Source organism: Parasteatoda tepidariorum, chromosome 1 (genome assembly GCF_982258835.1).
Source record: "Parasteatoda tepidariorum strain Cologne lab strain chromosome 1, Ptep-v5.0, whole genome shotgun sequence".
Lineage (NCBI taxonomy): Eukaryota > Metazoa > Arthropoda > Arachnida > Araneae > Theridiidae > Parasteatoda > Parasteatoda tepidariorum.
The window spans coordinates 81,353,280-81,377,849 of NC_141755.1; the positions used below are offsets into that span (position 1 = coordinate 81,353,280).

Consider the following 24,570-nt stretch of genomic DNA (forward strand, 5'->3'; position numbering starts at 1 on the left):
CTTATGAATAAACAGTCGAAGAAATTTCCAATCCCCCCTTTTTCTTCTAATTTTTTGGTATATGACATTGATCGGCTAGAGCTAGAAGAGCAGTACTATTTCTAGTACACAATTTTTAATATCTTCTTCAAAATGTGCTGTATTAAAATTATTCTTTTCATGCTTCCAAATTTAAATATGTCACTATGAAACTTGGTCGCAAAAATTATTTCCTCAAGAAAAAGTTGTATTTTTTTATAATTTATTGTACTTCTTATATATATTTGAAATACACGAAAATAAATTATATATATATATATATATATATATATATATATATATATATATATATATATATATATATATATATATATATATATATATATATATATATATATATATATATATATATATATATATATATATATATATATATATATATATATATATATATATATATATATATATATATATATATATATATATATATATATATATATATATATATATACGAGTATATACACATGTATATACACCGAAGAGTCATTAGATTATGAGCACCGCATTATTACCCACGCCATACTGCCGCAGATACCAGTTTTTAAGGTGGGCCACATTCACACATCGCACAGCAGAAAAGAACACACAGAGAAACATATGTCCTGAGCGGGATTCAAACCAGCACTCAATGGCTTCTCATTCAAGCACGCTAACTACTGCCACCTGGCAGGCTTTATGAATAATTAAAATCTTCACAAGATTGTTGTTGTTGTTCACTTACATCGCACTAGAGCTGCACAATGTGCTGTTGGCGACGGTCTGGGAAACATCCCTGAGGATGATCCGAAGGCATGCCATCACAATTTTAATCCTCTGCAGAAGGGATGACACCCCCACTTTGGTAGCCCAACGACCTGCACGCGAAGTCGAGCACTTTACGGTAGAACAGCTTAACGAGGACCCATACCGCACACCCTCGGTCCCTAATCAGACTGATCCAAGTGGTCACCCACCCTCACACTGACTGCAGTCAGTGATGTTTGACTTCGGTGATCTACTGGGAACCGTGTCTTAACGATCAGTCCACTGCGGGACATCTTCACAAGAATGATAATTTTATTGAAAAGGAAAATTGAAAACGAAAAAAGAAACGATTTAATGGTAACAGAAATAATTCTTAATTATCTTATTACATAACTTGTTTCTTCCTAAACAGATAGAGCCAATCTTATCTCGATAGCATTTTTTTTAACCCAATGTCCACCTGAATATTCACTTTTGTCATTCGGGTATCAGAAGGGCAGATTTGTTGACCACTCTTTCAAGGGTCACTATATTAGGTGGGCCCACGTTGTTCCCACAGAAAGAAGGATAGATAGTACAGAGAATAGAAGGGAAAAAACATCCATGCCTTATCCGGGATTCGAACCCGGGACCTTTCTAACTTGATATCAGCTCTCTGACATCTCGAGAGCGTAATAGAACAAAATTATAAAAATATTAATTTTACTTTTGCGGAATAAAAAATATAATTTGAAATTTTATTATTTTTTAAAAATATTTAATTTTATAAGAATAAAGTTAGATGTGATGAAGACGAATTTTATAAAGATTAAGAGAAATTTGAAAGCAATGCCTATTTCAGTAATAAGTCCATCCTTAATTTAAGCCAGGTCTGTAAGAAAAGCGTGTCAAAATCTTTTTTCAAGATATTATTAGTTAGATATTCAGTATATAGCACAGACAAGAAAAATGGGCATGGTTTTGAATATTTATATAGTTTTATTTAAAATTCTTTAAACTTTCTTTTAAACTTTAGTTATGAAAAAAAAGCTTTTATAATTTTGTTGAAGCTTTAGAAATTGAGGACTAAAATAAAGAAAAAGGCTAAAAGTATCAAAAATACCATTTACTTAACTATTATTTATAAACAAAAAAAAATGAAAAAAAAAGTGAAAAATTTAATTTTTACTTTAATGGGACATTTTTAGGTTAGTTGGAAAACGTTAAAGGAATAATTGAAATAATTGTTTACAAATAATATCAGGTATTTAAAAAATAAATGATAGGATAGTAATTTTAAATTCTTGACTAAAAAGCGCCTAAAAGAGTGAAATAAAGAACGCTGCCTGAGAAAACTAAGTTAATATTTTCCCCCGCACTTTTGAGCAATTTCCTCTGTAGATCTTTTAGCGTTTTCAATATTTGGTCCTCAAATTTAAAAATTTTAAGGGATTTAAATATCCTCACATTTAAAACTCTGCAGTATCACCACTAAGTTTACATTCTTTTGTCACTTTTAAGTGATACTTTCTTTTATATTAAAAAAACTTGGAGCGACAGAGAATTACTTTTTTATCTGGCGAACATTGAATGTAGCAGCACAGTTTAAAAATTTGCTATTGAAAAATAAAATTCATAAAAGTGTCAAAAATGTTAATATTTTAAAAAGATGTATTATATCATATTGAAGCGAATTGCTTTAATAAGATTTATCTTTTCCCGACAACATTTCAGACATACCTCAAATAGATTTCATTGGATTTTCAATTAATTTTTTCACAGCCTTTAATAGGCCGCTTCTATTTCGCGTCATGGAGGACATTTCAATTAATTTCCTTCCTTTCCAATCATGGTAAAAAAAATAGAATAAAAAAATAACCACCAAATATTTACATACCGCGATAAGATTTAATTTAAGGAAATAACATTTGTCACTCGAATCATCATTAATAAACAATTTTTTTTCCATCGATCAGTAATAAGAGCCGCAAGGAAATAATTTCCTAGATCTCCGTTGCATTGCTTTAATTCCTTTAATCAATCTATCATTAATTAAGCGGACCAATGGGAGGGGAGATTTTGAAACCTGATCAGACGATATCAGCACTTTTGAAGGAAAGGTTTCATTAATTGGGCGTGAAACATTACGCTTGGTGATAGCAATTCTTAATTACTATTTTTAAATGTGTTGCAAAAATTTGTTGTTGTACTTGTTGGCACCTAATAACCCCATTATTAAACTGTAAACGCATTATTTTATTCATCAACGCAATCTGTTTATATGAAAAATAATTTGCACATGCATAGATATGAACTCAATGTTTGAATTAGTTTTGATGTTACAGCCGAAGTTCTAGCTGTATTAAAAAAAGAATATATCTTAGGCGGTTGTCTTAAAATTATTTAAGCAAACTTTTATGCTTTTTGAATATTAATTTTGCTTAGCGTCAAATATAAAGATTTTTTTTTCGAGACACACATCATGATTTTTTTTGGATTATTAAAACAGCAAATTGTATAATGTGAAAAATTAAAAAACTTAATCTAATTTAATGTAAAACATAAAACTTTAATACGTATTTTCCCCATATTTTAATTTTGGAAGGCAATAGCCATAGAAAATATGATTATTGGTTTAGAATCGAATAAATTGTTAGATAAATTTTATTTACGTAAATTTTTTTACAGCTTTCGTTATAAAATATCAAGTAAAAAAAATCTGTCTTATTTTAGTAGTCTCCAAAATGTTACTTTTGAAAGGAAAATTTTCATATTGGTGCTAAAATTATCTCCAAGTTTTGGCAATAGCAGTGACGAAAAAATTATCGATGATTGTGATTTGCAACTATTTTTCTTCAATTCATTATGCATATTTTTTTTATAATAATATAAAATGCTGCTGTTTGAAGAGTCCAGGCAATTGCAGTGGATGTGTGAATAGTTATCGCTGTTCGAGTATATTCCTTTTAAACAATGTGAACCTCTTTTTTTTAAAACCGAATCTATGGCTTTATTTATTCATCTATAAATCTCTAGCCATATTTTAAGGGCAGGATTTTTTAAAAAATAATTTCTCATGAATTATTTTCCCGATTTCCTTCAAATTTTGCATGTAACATGACATTGTTTGAAATTATGTAAAAAATTGTGTAGCTTATATTCAAAATTTTTCGACTATTATTAAATAAAATAATAAAAATTAATTTTTAAAAGCTTTTTTTTTACCTAGAATTATATTTTGATAAACGAATTTTATAATTGCGCGAATTTTTGTTTTCCAATTTGCTTTAGAAGTTCTGGAGATATGGCGAAAATCAGCAAACCAAGCTTTCAATCGCTCTCTTGACCATTTCTCCCAGATAGGGGCTTTAAACGCTTTATTTTGGGGCCCAGGAGTCATAACCCATCTAAATAATGCTGTTAATTTAGAGAAAGTATGTTTTTGTGCTCGATTTCCTACTTTAAAATATTGTCTATGCTAATTATTTAGCATATATGAGGTCTGTGACCTCATATATGCCTATCTCGATCCTTGAAGATCGAATCTTAGTTCGCGAAAATCCGATCCAAAAGTATGCAGGGTGTATTTTTTTTTTTTTGCATTGTTGTATATTTGGGTTATTTTCCAAACTGTCATTCGTGTCTTTTGTCTTTATTCAATTAACATTAAGGGCTTCTTACAATGTTTCTTACAAAGAAAGAAGTTTTAAAAGTTTCTTACAAGGATTCCTTTTTTTCTTCTTTTTTTGAAAAAAAAAAAACTTTAAAGTCTTTTAATTACACTTTTTAAAAGCGCTAATTTTATTATAGAATAAATTTTGATTTAAAGCTGGGTGAATTTGAATTCGTAAAATGTTATTAACTTTATCTTTTCGGTTCTTGTTCGTAAATTTGAATCTTGAAAGTAAATTTTCAATTCAATTGCAAAATATGTTAAATATACGTAACACAAATTTTTGTTGCTGAATGATAAGGTTTTTAGAAATGAATATTATGTTTTCTTTCAGCCTTTTAAATTATTATAGTTTAAAATGTGATGAATGAATAGCTTGCACCCCTCATATGGCACGACTTATGCTGGTGAAATGTAGCAAAATTTCAGATCAAAAGTTAAACTTCCTTTTTCAGTAAATCAGCTTAACACTAAACATACCAACACTTAATGTATACCCATTTCTACCATAGCCGGCCAAATCACCAGACTTTATGTTTCTTGACTGAATGTATCAAATATGGATGTTAGGAAGGAAATAAACTAAAAAAAACTTTATTATAATTAAACAAAATTGTATATTGCCAATTTTTATGCATTACAAACACAAGGAATAAGAATTTTTAATTCATTGCTCAACTCATTTTTTACATATACAGGGTGTTTCCATTGTAGATTTTGCACAAACATAGTTCCTTTATTATTTCTATAATTCTTATAATTATTCTTATAGTAATTAGAATATATAAGAATTATAATCCTTTTATTCTTATAATTAATATTATTTCTAAGAACTTGTGCCGCCTTGATTGTTTCGACATTTTTCTGATTTGAAACAAGCAGTTTGTTAGAAATAAAATAAAGATATCAAGATAAAATATAAGCTATTTATCAAAACATTTAGTTTGTGTCACCTTCTCTTACACAAAAATTTCAATCTAAAATTTTTGGTACTTTCTTGAAATTTGAATTTACAGTTATTCTGAATGAACTAACTGCGCAACAGTCTCTGCAGAAATGTGCAACTAATTGAATGCAATACGTCGAACACGTATTAGATCGTAATTTCTGATCCGATAACCTTATAAAGCAATAAATTGTTCTCCCGGTCAAATGACCAGTTGTGGTAGAAATTGGTATACGACAAGTATTATTCGAAACAAACAAAATACAAAAAAATAATAATAATAATAGTATATTAACTGTATATAATTGTTAGAAAAAGTCATGAAGACAAATGTGTAAAAACGATAAGATGATAAGCGTATTTTCGATGGAAAAGTTCCTAAACGGTCATTTGACCGGCTATGGTATGTTTAGTGTTAAAGATGTTTGTATGAATCATCACTACTGTCCCCTATTTTACATATTATTTAATTTAAATAGATTAATTTAATAATTAATAATTCTTCTAAGAATTATTAATTATTATTATTAAGAATTATTAATTAAGAATCATTAATCTGAAGAGCTAATTAAAAAAACAATCAAAGTTACTAACCAACTAAGTTTAGGTAATAATCATTTAGTTAAAATACTATTTCTTAAGATTTTGTCACTTCTTCTGACACTACCGTTCTCTTTCCTATGTTTTGAATAAATTTCCATGCTTCAATTAATATAAAGTGACACCGAATATATGTAATGTGTATCAAATTATATCCGTAGATTAATTTTACCAATACTACCAATAATTACTTGATTGATTGATACTACCAATGTCAAAAATAGTAATTCATAAATCATATTTTATGCTCTTGAATATCACACTTTCTTATGAGTCACCTATATGCATTCAGAGTCTTGTCACGATTCACTAAAAATCGACTCGCAATTCACCGTTGTGTCATGACCTGCTTATAGAGAAGCGCGTTTATTTTGTTCAAACGTATAAGTTCAGAATTGAGAACTTAAAAAAAAAAAAAAATAAATAAAAATAAATAAGCGAAAATAAAAATTGAATTAAAAAATAAAAATTAATAACGATCTTAATTGTTATTTATTCACTGATTTGCTCAAACAATCCTATTGTTCTCCTTCTATTAGATACATTAGTTTTGAATAAAATGAGGAACAATAGAAATAATTTTTGGGAAATAAATCATAATAAAGATAAATTTTATCAGTTGTCAAAAGCATTATTTTAGTTATAAACTGCTGTTTGTAGAAAATGCAACACCATGAAGGAATCATCAGAATCAAATGAAATTCGCAGCAAATGTCAATTATAGGATATTATGCAAATTAATAAAGTTTCAGAGCCATCGCGCGTGCGTGGCGCGCGCAGCGCCCTCTGAATTGATGCTGAAAGCGTATAAATAAAGTGCTGTAGCGGGACGTTGAAAATAGTCTATGATTATTTGTTAGTGGCAAACGTTTAGTGAGACCTGAGTATGCCTCCACGACGGAAGAATAAGAAATTCAAGCAACTTACGGAGTTTGAACGAGGGAGGATAATCGGCCTTCGAGAAGGAGGATTTTCCTATCGCGCAATAGCAGCTCGTATGCAGCGGAACAGTTCCACAGTGATGCGAGTTTGGAAGCAGTGGACCGACGAGCACCGAACAACTCGAAAAACAGGCACTGGACGACAGAAGGTGACGTCAGAGCGCGATGATCGACACCTGCTCCGCATGGCGGTGAATGATCGCACAGCTTCCTCCAGGCAGCTGGCAGCACATTGGTCTACTGCTACAAGTGTACAATTGTCGGCTTCGTCAATTCGTCGTTGTCTGCTGCGCCGTGGATTGCGTGCAAGGGTGCCATTATACAGGATTCCCCTCACGGCGGATCATCGACGGCTGCGTCGGCAGTGGGCTCTTGAGCACAGAGACTGGCGAGCTGATTGGCACCAAGTTGTCTTTTCAGATGAATCACGCTTCAATTTGTGGACCCATGATGGCCGTGTTCGTGTTAGACGTTATGCCGGTCAACGCTGCCTTCCTGAGTGTATTATTGAACGACATAGTGGTCGAACACCCGGAGTTATGGTCTGGGGTGCGATTTCGTATCATGGACGATCCAATTTGATACGAATTGAGGGTAATCTCAATAGCAACAGATACGTCCGTGAAGTGCTACAGCCCGAAGTCGTTCCTTTCCTTCAAGGCATCCCTGGAGCTATCTTTCAGCAGGATAATGCACGTCCACATGTTGCGCGGACTGTTAGAGACTTCTGTTCAGCACAACGCATGCAACTTCTTCCTTGGCCTGCTTATTCGCCGGATATGTCGCCTATTGAGCACGTGTGGGATATGGTTGGTCGGCGTCTCACTCGTGATCCGCGTCCTGCAGTTTCCAAAGACGAACTTTGGTTGCGCATACAAGTGATATGGAATTCTCTTCCTCAAGCAGATATTCAACATCTGTTTGACTCCATGCCACGTCGTATAGCAGCACTTATTGCAGCGCGTGGTGGCTGCACCAAATACTGATTTCGGACGCTTAATTTGTTTCTTTTGTTTTGAAAATTTCATCATTTATTTGTATCAGTACAAGTCGTTTCTGCATTAAATTTCATTTGATTCTGATGATTCTTTCATGGTGTTGCATTTTCTACAAACAGCAGTTTAATAATTTTAAATTTATCGCAATTTATCGGCAATATAAATGAACAGATCTTATCTAACTTTTGGTCACACTTTTTTTTTTAATGTGCATGACTTTTTTTACACGTATTAGAGGTAGTTGTGACAGCTTTAAATGGAAATTTTTACTTTTAAAAATTGACAAAATTTTAGTAGATTTTGAATAAATTATCTTAAACTTCTTGGAATACAAAGTATTATATCATGCAAATTGTGAGATTAAAAATAAAATATATGCAACAAACGTTCATAAATAACTATGACCTAGTTTAATGAGTATAAACGCACAGTTCCTCAAAAAATCACAAACGATTTGAAAAATAGATTAACGATGAATGGAAAGAAATAGAAAATATAAGACTTGTTACATTCGACTTCGAAAAACAGTTATGTATTTTCACCAAATTTCAAAATTAGTTACTTAGTTGTAGCTTGCTGATTTTTAATTTATTTTATAGCCATTGTAAAACAGCAGACCCTATTCTGAGTTTACAACTATCAAGGTTCAACTTCGTAGCCTTGTAATTTAGAACCCCTCCCAAGAGATAAAAGAACTCCCGGATCAAGTATTGGAGCAAACTAGTCTTCGCAGAGGACTTTTTGATGAAACTAACCGGTATTTACGTTCCATGGAGTGGAAAATCACTGAAACCTCCGACAGTTAGCCCGGTGGTAAGGGAATTATAACCTATGGTTCGTCTACCCCTGATGATATTTCAATGCAGTATTGTGGTCATATGATCCAAGAGCAGAACTCTCATCAACCAGCCACATCTGGGATTCGAATCTGAGCCCCCGGGAATAAAAAAATATTAAACGATGCTTTCAAAATATCCACCATTTGTAGTAAAAATAAGATGCTGTCTTAAGACAATTGACCTCCGTGTAAATACTTCAGTGGAAACGATTTCCACCTAATGCCTCATTGGTCAAGCACAAAAAGCATATTTTAATTAATCTCAAAAGTAGCAACTTGAATCCCGTTGCTCAGCTACCATTTAACCTGCTCGAAAGAGTGAGGTGTCGGACCGAACTGATGAACTGTTTGGTTTTCTTGGAATAGCAATCAGTTTATATCAGAATTCCCGAGGAAGTGCTCATGTGTGATATACTTCAACTGATATTTATGCGTGAGGCGAACCGGGTTCGTATCCCAGTCGATACGAATTACGCATCCGGCTTGCACCGAGCACAGTGCTGACGTGAAATATCCTCAGTGGTAGACGGATCATGGGTTAGAGTCCCCTTGCCGTCGGGCTAACCGTGGGAGGTTCTCGTGGTCTTCCTCTCCATGTAACGCAAATGCGGGTTATCTCCATCAAAAAGTCCTCCACGAAGGCAAATTTCTCCCAATACTCGATCCAGGAGTCGATCTTGTCTTCTGAATTGGGTTCAAAATTACAAGGCTATGGAGTTGAACATTAGTAGTCGTAAACCCATAAGATTGGGCCAGCTGTTCAATGACGGCTATAAAATAAAATACAAAAATAAATGCATTTATCTTTATCATTTTCTGGTGCCTCTTTAAAACCTACTTATGCTATATATAAGAGTTCAGCGCAGAGGTAGGTTCTGAATATCTGAAGTATAGTTGTCACGAGTGAATAATGTCCTATAGTCACTAGCCTCTCTCTACGGCCGCACTTTAGATGAAATGATTTCAGCATAATGTCTCATTGGTCAGGTAACAAAAAACATCGTCTTATAGTTCAATCAGCAAAGTCTTTCCTTGATGAACTCTGTAACTATGTTTGAAACTTGGGAATAAATTAATCTGTCTCTAATAGTTTTAATTGATCAAAAATTAAAGTTTCAAATAATTCAGTTGATAAAAGTATTTAAGATTCTGAATGATTGGCACAGAAATGTGAAAATATTGAATTGAAAATAAATAAATGATTTACTCACCCATGGGTAATGATGTGTTATTTTCTTTTTCCCCGTTTTCAGTCATCAAATCTATACCTAATTCTTCTGTACTCTCATCTGGAAAACCATCCACATCTTCTCCTAAGGAATAACAATTGTAAGTTCCATTTCTAATTAAAAATTTCTATTTTAATCTTTGATTTATTTTGATTTTTTCAGCAAACTTTTTTCACGTTAAAAGTTATTCTCACAAGTATAACAGGTATATTTAACAAATGAAAGTCACGAAGTCGACATGTTTGCATTCGAAAACGAATACATTACAAAAAAGAATCGGTTTATTATTTATTTTCATTACATTTTTAATTTGGATTCATGAGGAACTATATCTTACCAAAAATTGGCAACTTGAATTATTTTTTAAAGTTGCAAATGAATAGTTTGCATTGAGAATATGAATAGTTTGCATTGAGATTTTTATAAATATATAAAACGATTATCTATAAAACTATTTATTTGTTTATCTTTATATTCAATTAGAAAAAGGATTAGCATTTGTAATACTACAGTAAAAATATAATAATTCTAAAAATAATAAAAAAATAACATAAAATATTTTATTGTGATCTAATGTTAGCCTAATTGTCAATTATTATTTTTGAAAGTAAGTTGCTAATTCAAAGTGGAGCCCTCTAGCAATTCGATAAGGAAATGACAAGTTGATTCTGTAAATTCGAAGAGGAAATATTTCACAATTTAGTGTCTCTGTCATATTTTTATTGACTCATTTGTATCTCTTCTTTTCCTGTAATTCTGTTTCCATATTTTACCATAAACAGAGAAAAGAAAATCATATATTGATGATTTATTGAAAAGCATTTATTAAAAATCAATTATTTAGTAAGTATGAAAAATAACACTTATCTTTATTTAGTCCTGTTAGTTTAAAAGGATTATTGTCCACTCTAAACGTATAAATTGGCATTATATTCACTATAGAGATAGATAACAAGAAAAAAAAATAGAGAGAGATGAGGAAACATTTAAATCCTCACTTCAGGTATTAATCATAAGAATCCTTTAGGTACTAAGAAATAATGCGCTTATTTAGTTTTCATTAAAACTAAATATCCATTAAAAGAAAAAAAAATATCCAAACATTTTATAAAATTGAAGTAGAAAAAGAAGAAGCGATTATAAGGAATTTCATGAGTTCTGTTGAAAAATAACAATAAAGAAAAAATAAAACTGTTTATGAAAAACAGTATTTTAGCTAATTACCGCAGCGGGGCGTTGGTGTTTCGTAATCATCAAATTTAGTTTATATATTTAGAATCCTTGTCAAATGAAGTAATAAAATATACTCATTAAGTGTCGCAATCAAAAATTAAAGTTAAGGAAAAAGCCAAAAATTTTATCAAAGTCTGTCAAATTACAATTGAAGAAGGTGAGACAAAAAGCAATTTGATTGCCGGTCAAAATTAGTTTCTGATAGTCGTCTTTCAACTCCTTTTTTGCTTTCTTCGATAAACAGGTTTTGATGTTTTGAGTTCAGCCTTCCTCGTTAAAGATTTATTAGGTTCTTGTGACAATTGTTTTTGGCTAAACTATTGATTTTCGAAAACCCTGTTCATAAATTTCTTTACCTAATTTTTCATAAGGATTTGAAGCGTAAATAATAAGGGCAGTAATTATGGAATGGCCTGTATAGTGCTCGTTTTTGACAAAAATATATTTAATTAATTAGTATATTTTTCTCAAGAGTTGGTACGTTAAATTCTAATACCTCTAAAGAATATATCTACTAGTTATATCTACTGGATATATCTACTTTATATATCTACGAGGAAATATCTCTAAAAATGAATACATCATTGGTTAAAGGGTCTCGATCGTCGGATTGAATACGTAAAGTTTCTTTCTCCATGCAATTAATTGTTAATTTCTTAAAACATCATCAACGAAGATTTTGCCTCAATTCTTGATCCAAAAGTTTCCGCGTTTTTTGATTTTGGTTCAAAGTGTGAGTTTTCGAAGTTAAATGCCATTGCCTGAAATTCATTACTTAATATATTAACGGAAATAAAATTTTATTCAATGCAGAATTATTTCATAATAACATATTAAAAAATTAAATGGGCTGCTGAGTGCGATGTTTAAATGCAGCTTGCGCTCAGCTTCGGTTCGCACTGCAATCTGGTGGTGCAGTCGGTTAGAGGGTCTCTTACTTCGCAGGTGGTCGGGAGTATGATTTTGCAGAACGGCTAAACAACCAGCGTGTGTTGTATACACAGTCACTTGCACATTATGTCCTACGTGGTTGAAAGTTCTCTAGTTGGGGTGGAAGTTGGGAAAGACGGGTACCAGTTCAGGTGCTGTTTACGTCGTCAGACCGAAGTAAAAATTGGATGGTCGTTAAAAAAAGCCCTGAAAAATTGGGTTAAGAGCTTGGTGTCATGATTGATTAGAGTGTGTTGAAACTCAGGAATATCTTTCTACCGCTGAAAAACATCCTCAATGGTAGACGGATCAAGGGTTAGAGTCTCCTTACCGTCAGACTAACCTCGGGATGTTTTCATGGACTCCATGTAACGCAAATGCGAGTTAGTTATAGTTCGATCTAAAAAGTTATCCCCTAAGACAAATTTATCCAAATACTTGACCCCGGTGGTCCCTTGTCTTTTGGATTGGGTTCAAAATTACGAACTACGGAGTAAAACATTGGTAGTCATAAACTCAAAATTCCGTCGGCTGTTTTACGAAGGTTATACAATTAAAAAAATACTGCCACGATGGCTCAGGAGATAGAGCTTTCGCCTTCCAATGACAGATCTCAGATTCGAATTCACACGTATATCGAATTCACGCACCTATCATAGTGATGACATAAAATATCCTTAGTTGTAGATAGATCATGAGTTGGAAGCCCCTTTCCGTCGGGCTAACCATAGAAGATTTTCGCTGTTTTCCTCTCCAGGTAACGCAAATACGGGTTAGTTGCATCAAAAAGTCGTCCATGAACACTAGTTTGTTCCAATGTTTGATCCAGGAGTCCTCTTGTTTTCTGGGCTGGGTTCAAAATTATAAGGCTACGGAGTTGAACATCGATAGTTGTAAACTCAGAATTGGGTTCGGTTCTTCAAAGCCGTTTATAAAATCGAATAAAATAAAATGCTCATGAAAAAATCTAAAAACAGTACTGGATGTATAAATCAGAACTGTAGAGTCGGTATTTGAATTGTTCGATTCCGATTTCAACTTATACTCGCATGAAATCTTAGAAGAAATTACTTTTAAATTTCCAAAGAGAGTTTTCAGATTTTTTTTAAAAACTTTTCGAAGTCGTGTAATAAAAATCTCACATAGTGTTTACATTGCGTAGTATATACATACATGTTAACAATGTAATATTAAAGTTATGTATGCAATAATGTTATGTTATTTAATCTATGTACTCTTAGGATATACATATATTGTTTCATTACTACCTTCAAACTTAAAATGCATAAAATTATATAATTCACAGTCTAAATATTACAGTCCTCATTTTTCTTTTGTTCTGAAACTTTCAAATTTATTCTGATTCTATTACGTTGTTGATTTTAAATCGGATAATAACTTTTATTTATAAATTCGAATTTTACACTTAAGGTATGATATTATTCCAGATCACTATCTTTCAACAGAAAATGTATTAAATTATATGCTTCCCAGTATTAGAATTAGTCCTCAAATTTTTGTCTTGAGCATTTCAAACTGATTTTGGATGTATATTTATTAATGTTGATTGCTTTTATATGTTGAGTGATTTCATTTATGTGTTAGGGGGTGAATCAGATTTAGTCTACAGGCTTAAATTTTAAAAAAAATTGGTGAAGCTATGTGAAAAATAGTGAAATTTCTATAATTTTACAAAACAACTTTTTCTAAATACTATGAGACGAAAACTTTAAGGTGTGTAGTACAGTTATTTTATTACGTTTACTGGCAAATCTTTGAATCTTTCAATAAGATAAATATGAAAAATCAGGAAGCAAATTAAGTCAGAATATAATTTTAACAAGAAATTTCTCAGAAATGGAGAAACAATCGAAAATAAGTTTCATTCAAGCATAGTTTTCAATTGATTAGTTCTAGTAAAAATTTTGTGAAAAATAATAAAAAAGATGATTCACAAAATGATCTAGATAAGTTGATCTAGATAATGGTGTTCTGTTCGAACCTAAGGGTTCCGTGTAATAGTTAAAAGGGTTCCGATTAGACCTGAAAATATTTACAAAAGAAAGTGGCGATTTAAATAAATAACTGGTCACTTTTTACCATCGTTTTCTTTTTGAAAATCGCTTAATGATAAAAGTACATCAATGGAGAAAGACTCTCCAAAAAACAGAATTTTCATTTTAATGTCTAATATCTCCATTCAAAATCTTCCAGTATCCATAACTTTGTGATGGAAAAATTCATGTGGAAGGAGAATTCATAAACAATTCACATATTTCAAAATAAGGTATACATTAAGTGTATTTTTCTCCCTCAAATATTTTAAAATAATTTTCTGCAAGCTTATTTTATTATTACAGTATGCTCAACTAAATATTATCATATATTTATATTACGTTTATTGTTGAAAAAAAGTTTATAGCGGTAAATTATTTCTTTAGTGATTTTTTAAAAAATATAATTTAATCCAAGCAATAAAAAAGTTTGCAAAAAGTGGCTATTAAATGAAAAGGATATCTGACACCGACTCATTAGGTTTGAGGAAAAATTGGCTACTAAGTTATTAGCGTATAACGGCCACTGGCTACTAATTGAAAATATAAATTTAGTTCCGAGATTTGAGATTTTTTTTTAAACAGTTTTTTTGTAGCATTTTTCATGAATAGTATTCATTTCATGAATAGTAATTACATATAGATCCAGTCAATAATCCATTATTTTGATTGCTTCTATTAAATTATATTTAAAGTAAAATGCCAAATGGAGAGAACTGAAATGAAAATTTATGTATATCATTTTTCTAGCAACAATTAACAATTATGAAAGATTATAAAAAGGACGTGCATTTATAAGAAATTGCAATAGTATTTCACATTGCGCTTTTCATATCAAAATAAAATAACTGAATTCTTTAATAAAGAAATATGTTTCCCAAATAAACGTTTTTCATTTTAAACAAATTTTAACAGTTTCTTTTTATATAGCAATATAGAAACGAATTTTTTGCTATGCTATATTCATCTCCAAGGCGAATTCAACTATCGAACATAAAACCTAATTTAAGAGTATTAATGATAAAACGATTAAAAAGTTTCATGAATACTTTCAAGTAAAAAAAAGTAGAAAAGTCAAAATATAATAATCTTTTAATGGTTAATACGTACACAATTCTCTTTATTTACTTTTATTATAAAGTTCAAGTTCGGCTGGATGATGACTGATTATTTAGGATTCCGTAGCAAAAAAGAATTTGGGAACTGCAGATCTAGACACACATCTACATGCAAAGTAGACTTAAGACATTTATACGTGCGCAAGAAAGAAATTTATAAAGTCATCATTTTTCTATACTTAATAATAAAGCAAATCCGTTATTAAGTTCGGTGTTGTAATGAGGCAAAACGTAACTCATAACGAAGTAGTATCGTCACCCAAAAAAATAATAATTAGAAAATATACAATACAGTATTATTATCTTATTTAAGAAGTAACTAAGAAATAACTAACTTAAGTTTTTTACTATTTCAAAACTGTAGAAAAATTGGCGACGCAAAATTGCCTTTATCCGCCCTGTTATGATTTTCAAGAACAAAAATTGAAACTTAAAAAAAGTCATCTATAAAATCGTTTGCTTAAAAAATAAAGTTCCTTTTCCTACTATCAAACATTATTTTTGAAAGATTAAAGTTATCACGATACTTTTTAAGTTAAAAACTCTCAAATGTTTAAATGAAACTAAATTTAAAATCGAATTTCAAATTTCAAATTTTTAAATTTCAAAGAATCCGTCATCTATAAAATCGTTTGCTCAAAAAATAAAGTTCTTTTTCTTACTATCAAACATTATTTTTGAATGATTAAAGTTATCACGATACTTTTTGAGTTAAAAGCTCTCAAATGTTTAAATGAAACAAAATTTAAAATAGAATTGCAACACATTTACAAAAATGTGAATATTTAGTTTATTTAAAGTTCGTGGCAACAATCAAATAGTGTATTTTTTTCCCTTAACAAGTGATTTTGTTTGGCGTTCAATCACAGACTAGAATCGCATTACGCAACATGCTTGTTAAGCATAGTTAATCTTCCTATCAAGTTCGTCTGGGAGGGCTTTTATCTTTATCACATAGGCTAAAATAGCTCTAATGCCAACTTCCTCACTAATGATTTCAAGTGAATGATGTTTCCATTGATAATTAATTTATGATCTCATCTTAAATAAAGTATTCTGATCAGAAAATATTTTATGAATCTCAATTAAAACGAATCAAAAGTTTTTTTCCGAGTAATTTTTATCTTGGTTTAAATTTACTTTATAAAAAACAAGGAAAATACTTTTTTTTAAAAACAATTTCCTTAAAAAAAAATAAAAAATCTGACACATTTTACTCAGAACTATCCAAGTTATGAAAAATAAATATCTGCCAACGAATGACGTTGTAATTGCAATTTAGTAATAAGAAAGGGGAGGGGACTGGTATACTTTCTTCCCTGCTTATCAGAAGAAAAACTTGGAACGAGTTTTGAAGTGTTAAAAAAAAAAAAAAGATTGAAAGTTGAACTCACTTTTAAGAGCTCGTGGTTTCGCTTGTTTTCTTCTGGACATATTATCGTCTGATTTGAATAAAAATTCTCCAAACGATATTAATCGTAAAAGATCGTGGATTGTCCGAAAACGCGGGAAATTGCGTCGATCCGACGAACACCTGAACGATACTCCCGGTTCTCAGTTGACGTCTCATCTAACGGACTAAAAGCGGTCTCTTGCAGACGATCATCTGTCCGGCGCGATCGGTGGTTGCGCACATCCCTTTTCCCTTCACCTTTCCCAGAAGTCTCCCTCCACTCCGCACCACGTGCTCAAGAAACTCTTTGATTTCAATTATATTTTGATGAAAAAAATTTGTTTATAAAAAAAAAGAGAAAAATAAATTGTTTTGAAAGTTTTTCACGAGAAACTTAAATTGACGGAGTCGTTGGAAATGTTCTTTTTTTTGCAGATTTTTCTTTTTGATTTCCTTTCACCTCAGATTTCATCATTGACCAAGTGACATCATCAAAAGAGAGTTTTGTCATTGGCCCTTTTATCTTACAGTTCAATGGACCATTATAAAATTTTGTTTTGTTCTTTCTGATTGATTTTTAAGTGGATGTTCGAGTAGTGGATGTAAGACAGTGGACGAGAATTTTTTTTCAAATAATATATTTTTTTTTTAAATTGCAGTTTTGAAAAACAATTGTGACCTTCAATTTTGATAAATCCTTGCTGTTTGTTGGCTTAGTAACTTCAAATAGGTTTTAACAATATTTTGGCTTTTTAACAATGTTTGCGAATGAACATAATTTGATAAAAAAAATCTATAAAATCGATGATTAATATATTTAATAAAAATATAAAAACGGAATAAATCTTTTAACCATAACTCGAATAGTATTTTAAGTTAATGAGACAACTTATTTAGCTAAAATAATATAAAAATAAGAAAGTTTCCGAAAATTCTTTATTATGAGGAAATTTGCAATTTCCCATTATTTTATTATAATTAGAAATGCGGTTACTGACATTTTATGAAAAGGATCGTGAATGATTATGCCCAAGTATTTTGAATGATATTAACTAAATGACAATGATATGCAACATATCCGAGTAACTGGATGGATTTTGGCGATAACATCCTGTACTTTGAATGCAACTCAAAATACAGCGGATGTCAAATAAATGGACTAATCGGAAAACTGTTTCGAAGAAATAAATCCGATTTATTTATTTATTTTTTGACTCGGAGGAAAAAAAACACTAAAACTTCTTACGATTAATTCTTTAATAATTTACTTTTTAACACTTGATTCACCAAACGCAGTGGATATTTTATGTCTGTGCACGGTGTTACGTCAAAAAATATAAATACACTGAAGGTCTATATCAACCTGTTGTAACAAATATGGATAGCTTGGGTTGAAATCGAAGATTATGGATTCGACCATCTCCCATAATTCAAACTTCAGAATGAAATTGCGGAGTAAGAGACCTACAAAAATTGATTTTCGGAATGATCTGGGGGAGGTTGACTATTAATTATTATTTTTTGAAATGGAGAAACTCTTAAGAATTTTATTTGCTTGACAACAAAATTTAAAAACAATTTATGAGACCATTTATTTATCTGCATTCATGAAAAATTATGTTACACCTTATATGTTAGATCATAAAGTATGAAATGTCTTCGTAGTGTAACGGATCAGGCTATATTAAGAAACAGTTCTATGTTTTATTAAAAAGAAAAACATTTATTTCACACAACAACAAATACAGTAACATGTATAAAGTACCCGTAACGGGATAGTTAAATCTTATAAAACAAACTAGAAAAAGTGCCCGTAACGGGATATATGAAAACTCACCTGCAACGGGATAGATAAATAGTATAAAACAAACTAAATAAACCTGAAACGGGTTATATGAAAACCCAAATTCCTCAACAAAACCTAATCTCTAAGAAATCAACAACTCTCTGTTGTTCTACCAAAAAGTCTTCTAATTTTATCGTCTGCTTTTATTTTATCGTTTATCTCTTTCTGTGTTTATTTTATTTCATTCATGCTTTTGCTAGCCCGTTATTTTTGAATATTTTTACTTTTATTCATGCTTTTGCAAGCCAATTATTTTTTCAATATTTTTAGAGTATGTAGTGTATGTGGATTTGGTTTATCATATCTCAGTGCTTGATTTATTAAAGTATTCACCAAAATATTATATAAGCTTTTTTTATTTTAGTTTATTTTTGCCACTTGCAAAAACGCAAACTATGTTTGCAAATTTTGTTATTTCTATAACGTTACTCGTCCCGCTGTGGACTGATCGTTAAGACACGGCTCCCAGCAGATCACCGAAGTCAAGCATCACTGGCTACGGTCAGTGTGCGGGTGGGTGACCACTTGGATCAGTCTGCGTAGGGACCGAGGGTGTGCGGTATTGGTCCTCGTTAAACTGTGCTACCGGAAAGTGCTCGACTTCGCGCGCAGGTCGTCGGGCTACCGAAGCGGGGGTGCCATCCCTTCCGCAGAGGATCAAAATTGTGATGGCATGTCTTCGGATCATCCTCCGGGATGTTTCCCAGACCGTCGCCAATAGCCCATTGTGCAGCTCTAGTGCGACGTAAAGTAACAACAACAACTATAACGTTACTCATGTGACTTATTGCTGGTTAGTCCAGTCCCTTGAAAGTTAATTTTTGTTCTATACTCACTAATCTTGCGTGACTGCTTAATCGAGTATAGAGAACTCCTAGATCGAGTATTGGGGGAAGCTTGCCTTCGTGGAGGACTTTTTGATGGAGCGAACCCGCATTTGCGTTACATGGAGAGGAAGACCACGAGAACCTCCCACGGTTAATGGAACTCTAACCCAGGATTCGTCTACCTCTGAGGATATTTTACGTCAGCATTGTGGTCGGTGCAAACCGGATGCGGAATTCGATTCGAATCCGGTTCGCTTCATTGGAAGGCGAACGCTCTGTTCCCTGAGCCATAGCGGCTCTTGACAATCATATTATAATTATCAGACCAAATTCTAAAATGCACGTTTGCGATACAAGTTACACATACCGTTTCCTAGATACTGAATATGAGTGGTACAGCTAGGTCAGAGAGGACCCGCTATGCATTGAATATATGGTATAATTTATTTATTTGGTGCCATACTGTATATGCAGACTTGTGTGCTCATTACAAAAACACGGCTTATAAGCCCTAGTCTTGTTAAAGTATCGTTTTCAGATCATCCTATGGAATGCGTCTCGTACCGTCACCGATAACCCGTTGTGCAGCTCTAGTGCGACGTACTACTCCTTCACTTTTACCAGAAGCTCCGGTTAGCCTGTTTTTTGCTTTATTTTTAAAATACGAAATTTTTTATGATTTGTACTTCAATTACGTCGCGTTAGAGCTTCACAATGGGCTATTGGCGACGGTCTGGGAAGCATCCCTGAGGTAATCCGAAGACACGCTATCGCAGTTTTGATTCTCTGCAGAGGGGATAGCTCCTCTGCTTTGGTAGCCCGACCATCTGCTCACGAAGTCGAGTACTTTACGGAAGAACAGTTTAGCGAAGACCGATACCGCGCACCCTCGGCCCCTACTCAGGCTGATCAAAGTGGTCACCCACCTATTTACTGACAGCAGCCAGTGATGCTGGACTTCGGTGTTCTACTGAGAACCATGTCTTTACGATCAACCCACTGCGGGACCAAATTTTTAATGCAATTTCTCATTCCGAATTTTGCCGATAGTCTAGAAAACTTACAACGCAAAGCCAAATGCTACAAATTTGTCGCAAGTTTCCCGTTTATCTGTCTATATTTTACACGTTAAATTTTAATCACTTCAAAAATTACTTGGTGGGTCCATCCTGACCAATCAGTCATGTCTAAACGCCAAGAGTTCTAACGCCATTGAGTTCGAATCCCACAGTAACCTTGGATATATCTTTGTAAAGTCCTTCTCTAATTTGTACTATCTGCTCTTCGAATTCATAAGGGCTTATAAGCTGTACTTAGCTAAGATCATAAGCTTGCATATATATGTGTAACTACAAATACAGTAGACCCCGATTAACCGCAGAATTGGGTGGCAAGGGCACGGCATGAATAATCCCAAAAGACTCAGTCCCGCAGTGGACTGATCGTTAAGACACGGTTCCCAGCAGATCACCGAAGTCAAGCATCACTGGCTACGGTCAGTGTGCGGGTGGGTGACCACTTGGATCAGTCTGCGTAGGGACCGAGGGTGTGCGGTATTGGTCCTCGTTAAACTGTGCTACCGTAAAGTGCTCGACTTCGCGCGCAGGTCGTCGGGCTACCGAAGCGGGGGTGCCATCCCCTCCGCAGAGGATCAAAATTGTGATGGCATGTCTTCGGATCATCCTCCGGGATGTTTCCCAGACCGTCGCCAATAACCCATTGTGCAGCTCTAGTGCGACGCAAAGTAACAACAACAACAAAGACTCGAAAAGCAAAGTGGAAACACGAAAAATAATTTTAAAATGTATTCGTACATGTCGATGTATTTTAAACATGTAACAGAAATGTTTGTTCTACGTCTAAATCACTGAAACAATGAATTATAAAGGGGAAAAAATGATATACATGCTACATTAAAGTGCTCGGTTACATTTCTACTAAATTAGTCACTCGTTTTTGCTTTGGGTTCTACTAAAAAAATTTTCTGCAAGGAACAATGGAAGTGGATGTATCTTCGAAATATGCAGCAGCCTGATTGAGAAATTCACTAATTGAGTAAAGTTGTATGAGTAATTAGACTCATTATTAAATTTTTTAAAAATCTAATTGTTATTGTTGTTAATTTACGTCGCACTAGAGCTGCACAATGGGCTATTGGCGACGGTCTGGGAAACATCCCGGAGGATGATCCGAAGATATGCCATTAAAATTTTGATCTTCTGCAGCGGGGATAGCACCCCCGCTTCTGTAGCCCGACGACCTGCGCGCGAAGTCGAGCACTTTACGGTAGCACAGTTTTACGAGGACCAATACCACACACCCTTGGTCCCTACGCAGACTGATCCAAGTGGTCACACACCCGCACACTGACCGCAGCCAGTGATGCCTGACTTCGGTGATCTGCTGGGAACCGTGTCTTAACGATCAGTCCACTGCGGGACTTTTAAAATCTAAAATTTTAAAATCTAACAAGATTATTTTATACGTCATTCATTTGTTTGTTTTTCTTTTTTCACTTGGTAATAGTTTCAAAGACGAAATATTTTACAAATTTGTACACGAATGATATGTATTTTAAAATTTAAAGTTAGATTTTATATTACAACATATTTATCCCTTTTTCTTTTTTCCTATTTATGTTCATGCTTTTTTTATTTTATTTTTTATTTTAAAAAATTTGTTTTTCATTGAAGGAAAATTGTTGTAATATAACGTTCTATTTCACTATACTAAAGAGACCTCTACACTCGCCATCCTAGATTTTAGTTCAGAGTTTTAATTTTGGGTTTTCTTGATATTTTTTTTTTCGTATTTAACAAATTTTTGATGATATAGTAATATTAGACTGCCTAACGACTTTCAAAAAGTTAGAAAATCAAAGGGTTGCTCTTTTAGATTAGGACAAATAGCGCTTTAAAAGTTTTAGAATATCTACGAATTTAATTTAAAAGCTTCAAAGCTATAAAAGGATGCTATCTGTGGTTTTTTGTAAGTAATTTAAAACTACATGTTTCACTTTTTTTAAAAATATAATTTTATTACTGTTTGAACTGATGAAAACCGATTTGAATCAGGCTTAAAATTTTTTTTAACCTTCATTGCATAAAATCAAAAATACTTATAAAAATCTAAAAACGAGAAAATCTAAAATATTTAACAACCTATCAAAAACTGTTGATTGCCGAATCGTATTGGCATAATTTTGTCACAAAAAAACAATAGAGAATCTAAAATATCACACGTTTTTTTTTAAATCTTAAATTGTGATTGGATGGGAAGTTTGTATTTTACATGCATCAAAAGATGCTGCCAAATAGAGTCCATCATCAGTTTATTTGTGAAAAAAAGAATCAAAAGCATATTTAGAATTTTCCTTCTCTCTCTCCCCACCTTTGACAGTTGAGTTCGGTTGGGAAAGGAATGGCCTCTTAATTATTGCATAGTCGTAGGGCTGTGGTAGCCCAGTGGTCAGAGAATGGAACAACGGTCAGGGGTGCGTTCCTCTAATCCGCTAAGACCCACAGAGTACACGCTATATACGTGCTAGGAAAATCTGCGGTGAACAGTACCAAAGGTACAGAGATCTCTTCTAAATCTATTTCCAAATCGTGGAAGTGGTCTTACAAATAAGTGCTGCTGCTGCTATTTATCGGGGAGGTGAAGTCACACTTTCACCTTAACGGTGCTCTCATGTCAACCAACAGGCGCACTTTCCTGGATTAATTCTCACAAGGCCAATGGCTGACTGATTGGCAAGCTTGGCTTATCCAAGTGTCATTGGAAACAGCATTCCATAGTCATAACAATATATTAACGCATTATAAGAAAATTATTTAACGTTAAAAATTTTTGATTTCATTTGTTTTTGTTTATTGTTTACAAAACAGAAATAACAAATAAAAATACTTAAAAAAATAATAAACAAAAATAATAAGTAAGAAAAATACTGTAATAGTTCAAAATAATTATTTATATAAATATTTCATAATATGCATACTTTTAGTTCCAATATCTTTTTAATAGAATACATATTTCATATAAAATATATTTTCATTCAATGTTTTGTAATATTTTGCTTCATTATAGGTAGCACAAAGCATACCCCATCTTTATCAGCATATTTTATATGTATTATATGCAATGTAGTTTTGAATCCAATTCATTTTGGTGGCGTGTCAGTGGCAAATTTGGAAAGTTAAATAGGTATCAAGTTTGCCCGTTCACAAGAAATGGCAAACCATAATTTTGTTTCATTTATTTATTTGCAACGACAACATGATTTTTATTACGATTTAACTGCCATTGAGGTTAATTTTTGTCAACAATTGGGTTTCAATTTTTGGTTAGTTGGCAACAATTGAGTTAATTTTTTTTTTCATTTATGATAGAATATAGTAAGGTTATTTTTTTCATTCATGGTAATTTTTTTTCATTTATGGTAGTTCTGCTGTAATTTAACAAAAAAAAAAAAAATTCATGTACGTACTTGAGATTAACTACATACTGTTCTCCCAAATAGAGCGATTAATCCTAGTAATTACTTGACGAATTATTTTAAGCATAATTTCTTAATTCCCCTCCCACCCAAAAAAAATTATCATGAGTCAGTGAACACATAATTTATGATCTTATATCTATCAAAATAATTTTTCCTTTTTTGGTTAGATGAGATGAAAGAAAACAAAGAATTGTGGCAAACCATGCTAATCTTAGAGCAACTCATTCTGTTTTTACTTTTATTTTCAACACAGAAGAGCGAGATTACACAAAATAAAAAATTCGGAAGATAAATAAATTTTTCAACTTCTCTTCGCAACAATGTCTGGATGGTTGTTGTTAGTAACAAAAAGGAACAGAATCCCGACAAAAACAAAGCACTTAAAACATCATTAACTTTGAAAAAAAAACTCGTTTTAAATTCACAAATAATAATTTCAGTACGTTTAACTCAGTATTTGTAATTCCGTCTACAGAGTATCCCGTTTGGTATTGTTACTGCATGCTTAACGATTAATAATTCTTGAATTAATAATTAAATGTTGATATGTTTAATGACATCATACTTTCCGTATGTCGTGCTGTATAGCTTCATATTTTAAAGTTAAAAATTTTTTTAGCTTTTGCGAAATAAAATAAATGGCATCGTAAAGTTGAACATCCATAATGATTTGCTCTTATGATT

The 24,570-nt window shown here is 32.3% G+C and overlaps 1 protein-coding gene across 3 annotated transcripts in view; it reads right to left on the reverse strand.

Moving 5' to 3' along the window:
- The window catches only part of LOC107440157 (uncharacterized), a 144,673-nt gene extending 125,969 nt beyond the window's left edge, over positions 1-18,704 (reverse strand). The window contains exons 1-2 of one of the 3 annotated variants that reach the window (XM_071179556.2): positions 18,553-18,704; positions 9,970-10,071 (exon numbers count right to left, since the gene is read on the reverse strand). In XM_071179556.2, the coding sequence (XP_071035657.2) occupies positions 9,970-10,015 (46 nt within the window). In that variant the 5' untranslated portion in view covers positions 10,016-10,071; positions 18,553-18,704. Of the gene's footprint in view, positions 1-9,969; positions 10,072-15,670; positions 15,691-16,716; positions 16,958-18,552 lie in introns of those variants that run through there. The other 2 variants (XM_071179554.2, XM_071179557.2) reach the window with 2 other exon arrangements.
- Between the last annotated feature and the right edge of the window lie 5,866 nt (positions 18,705-24,570).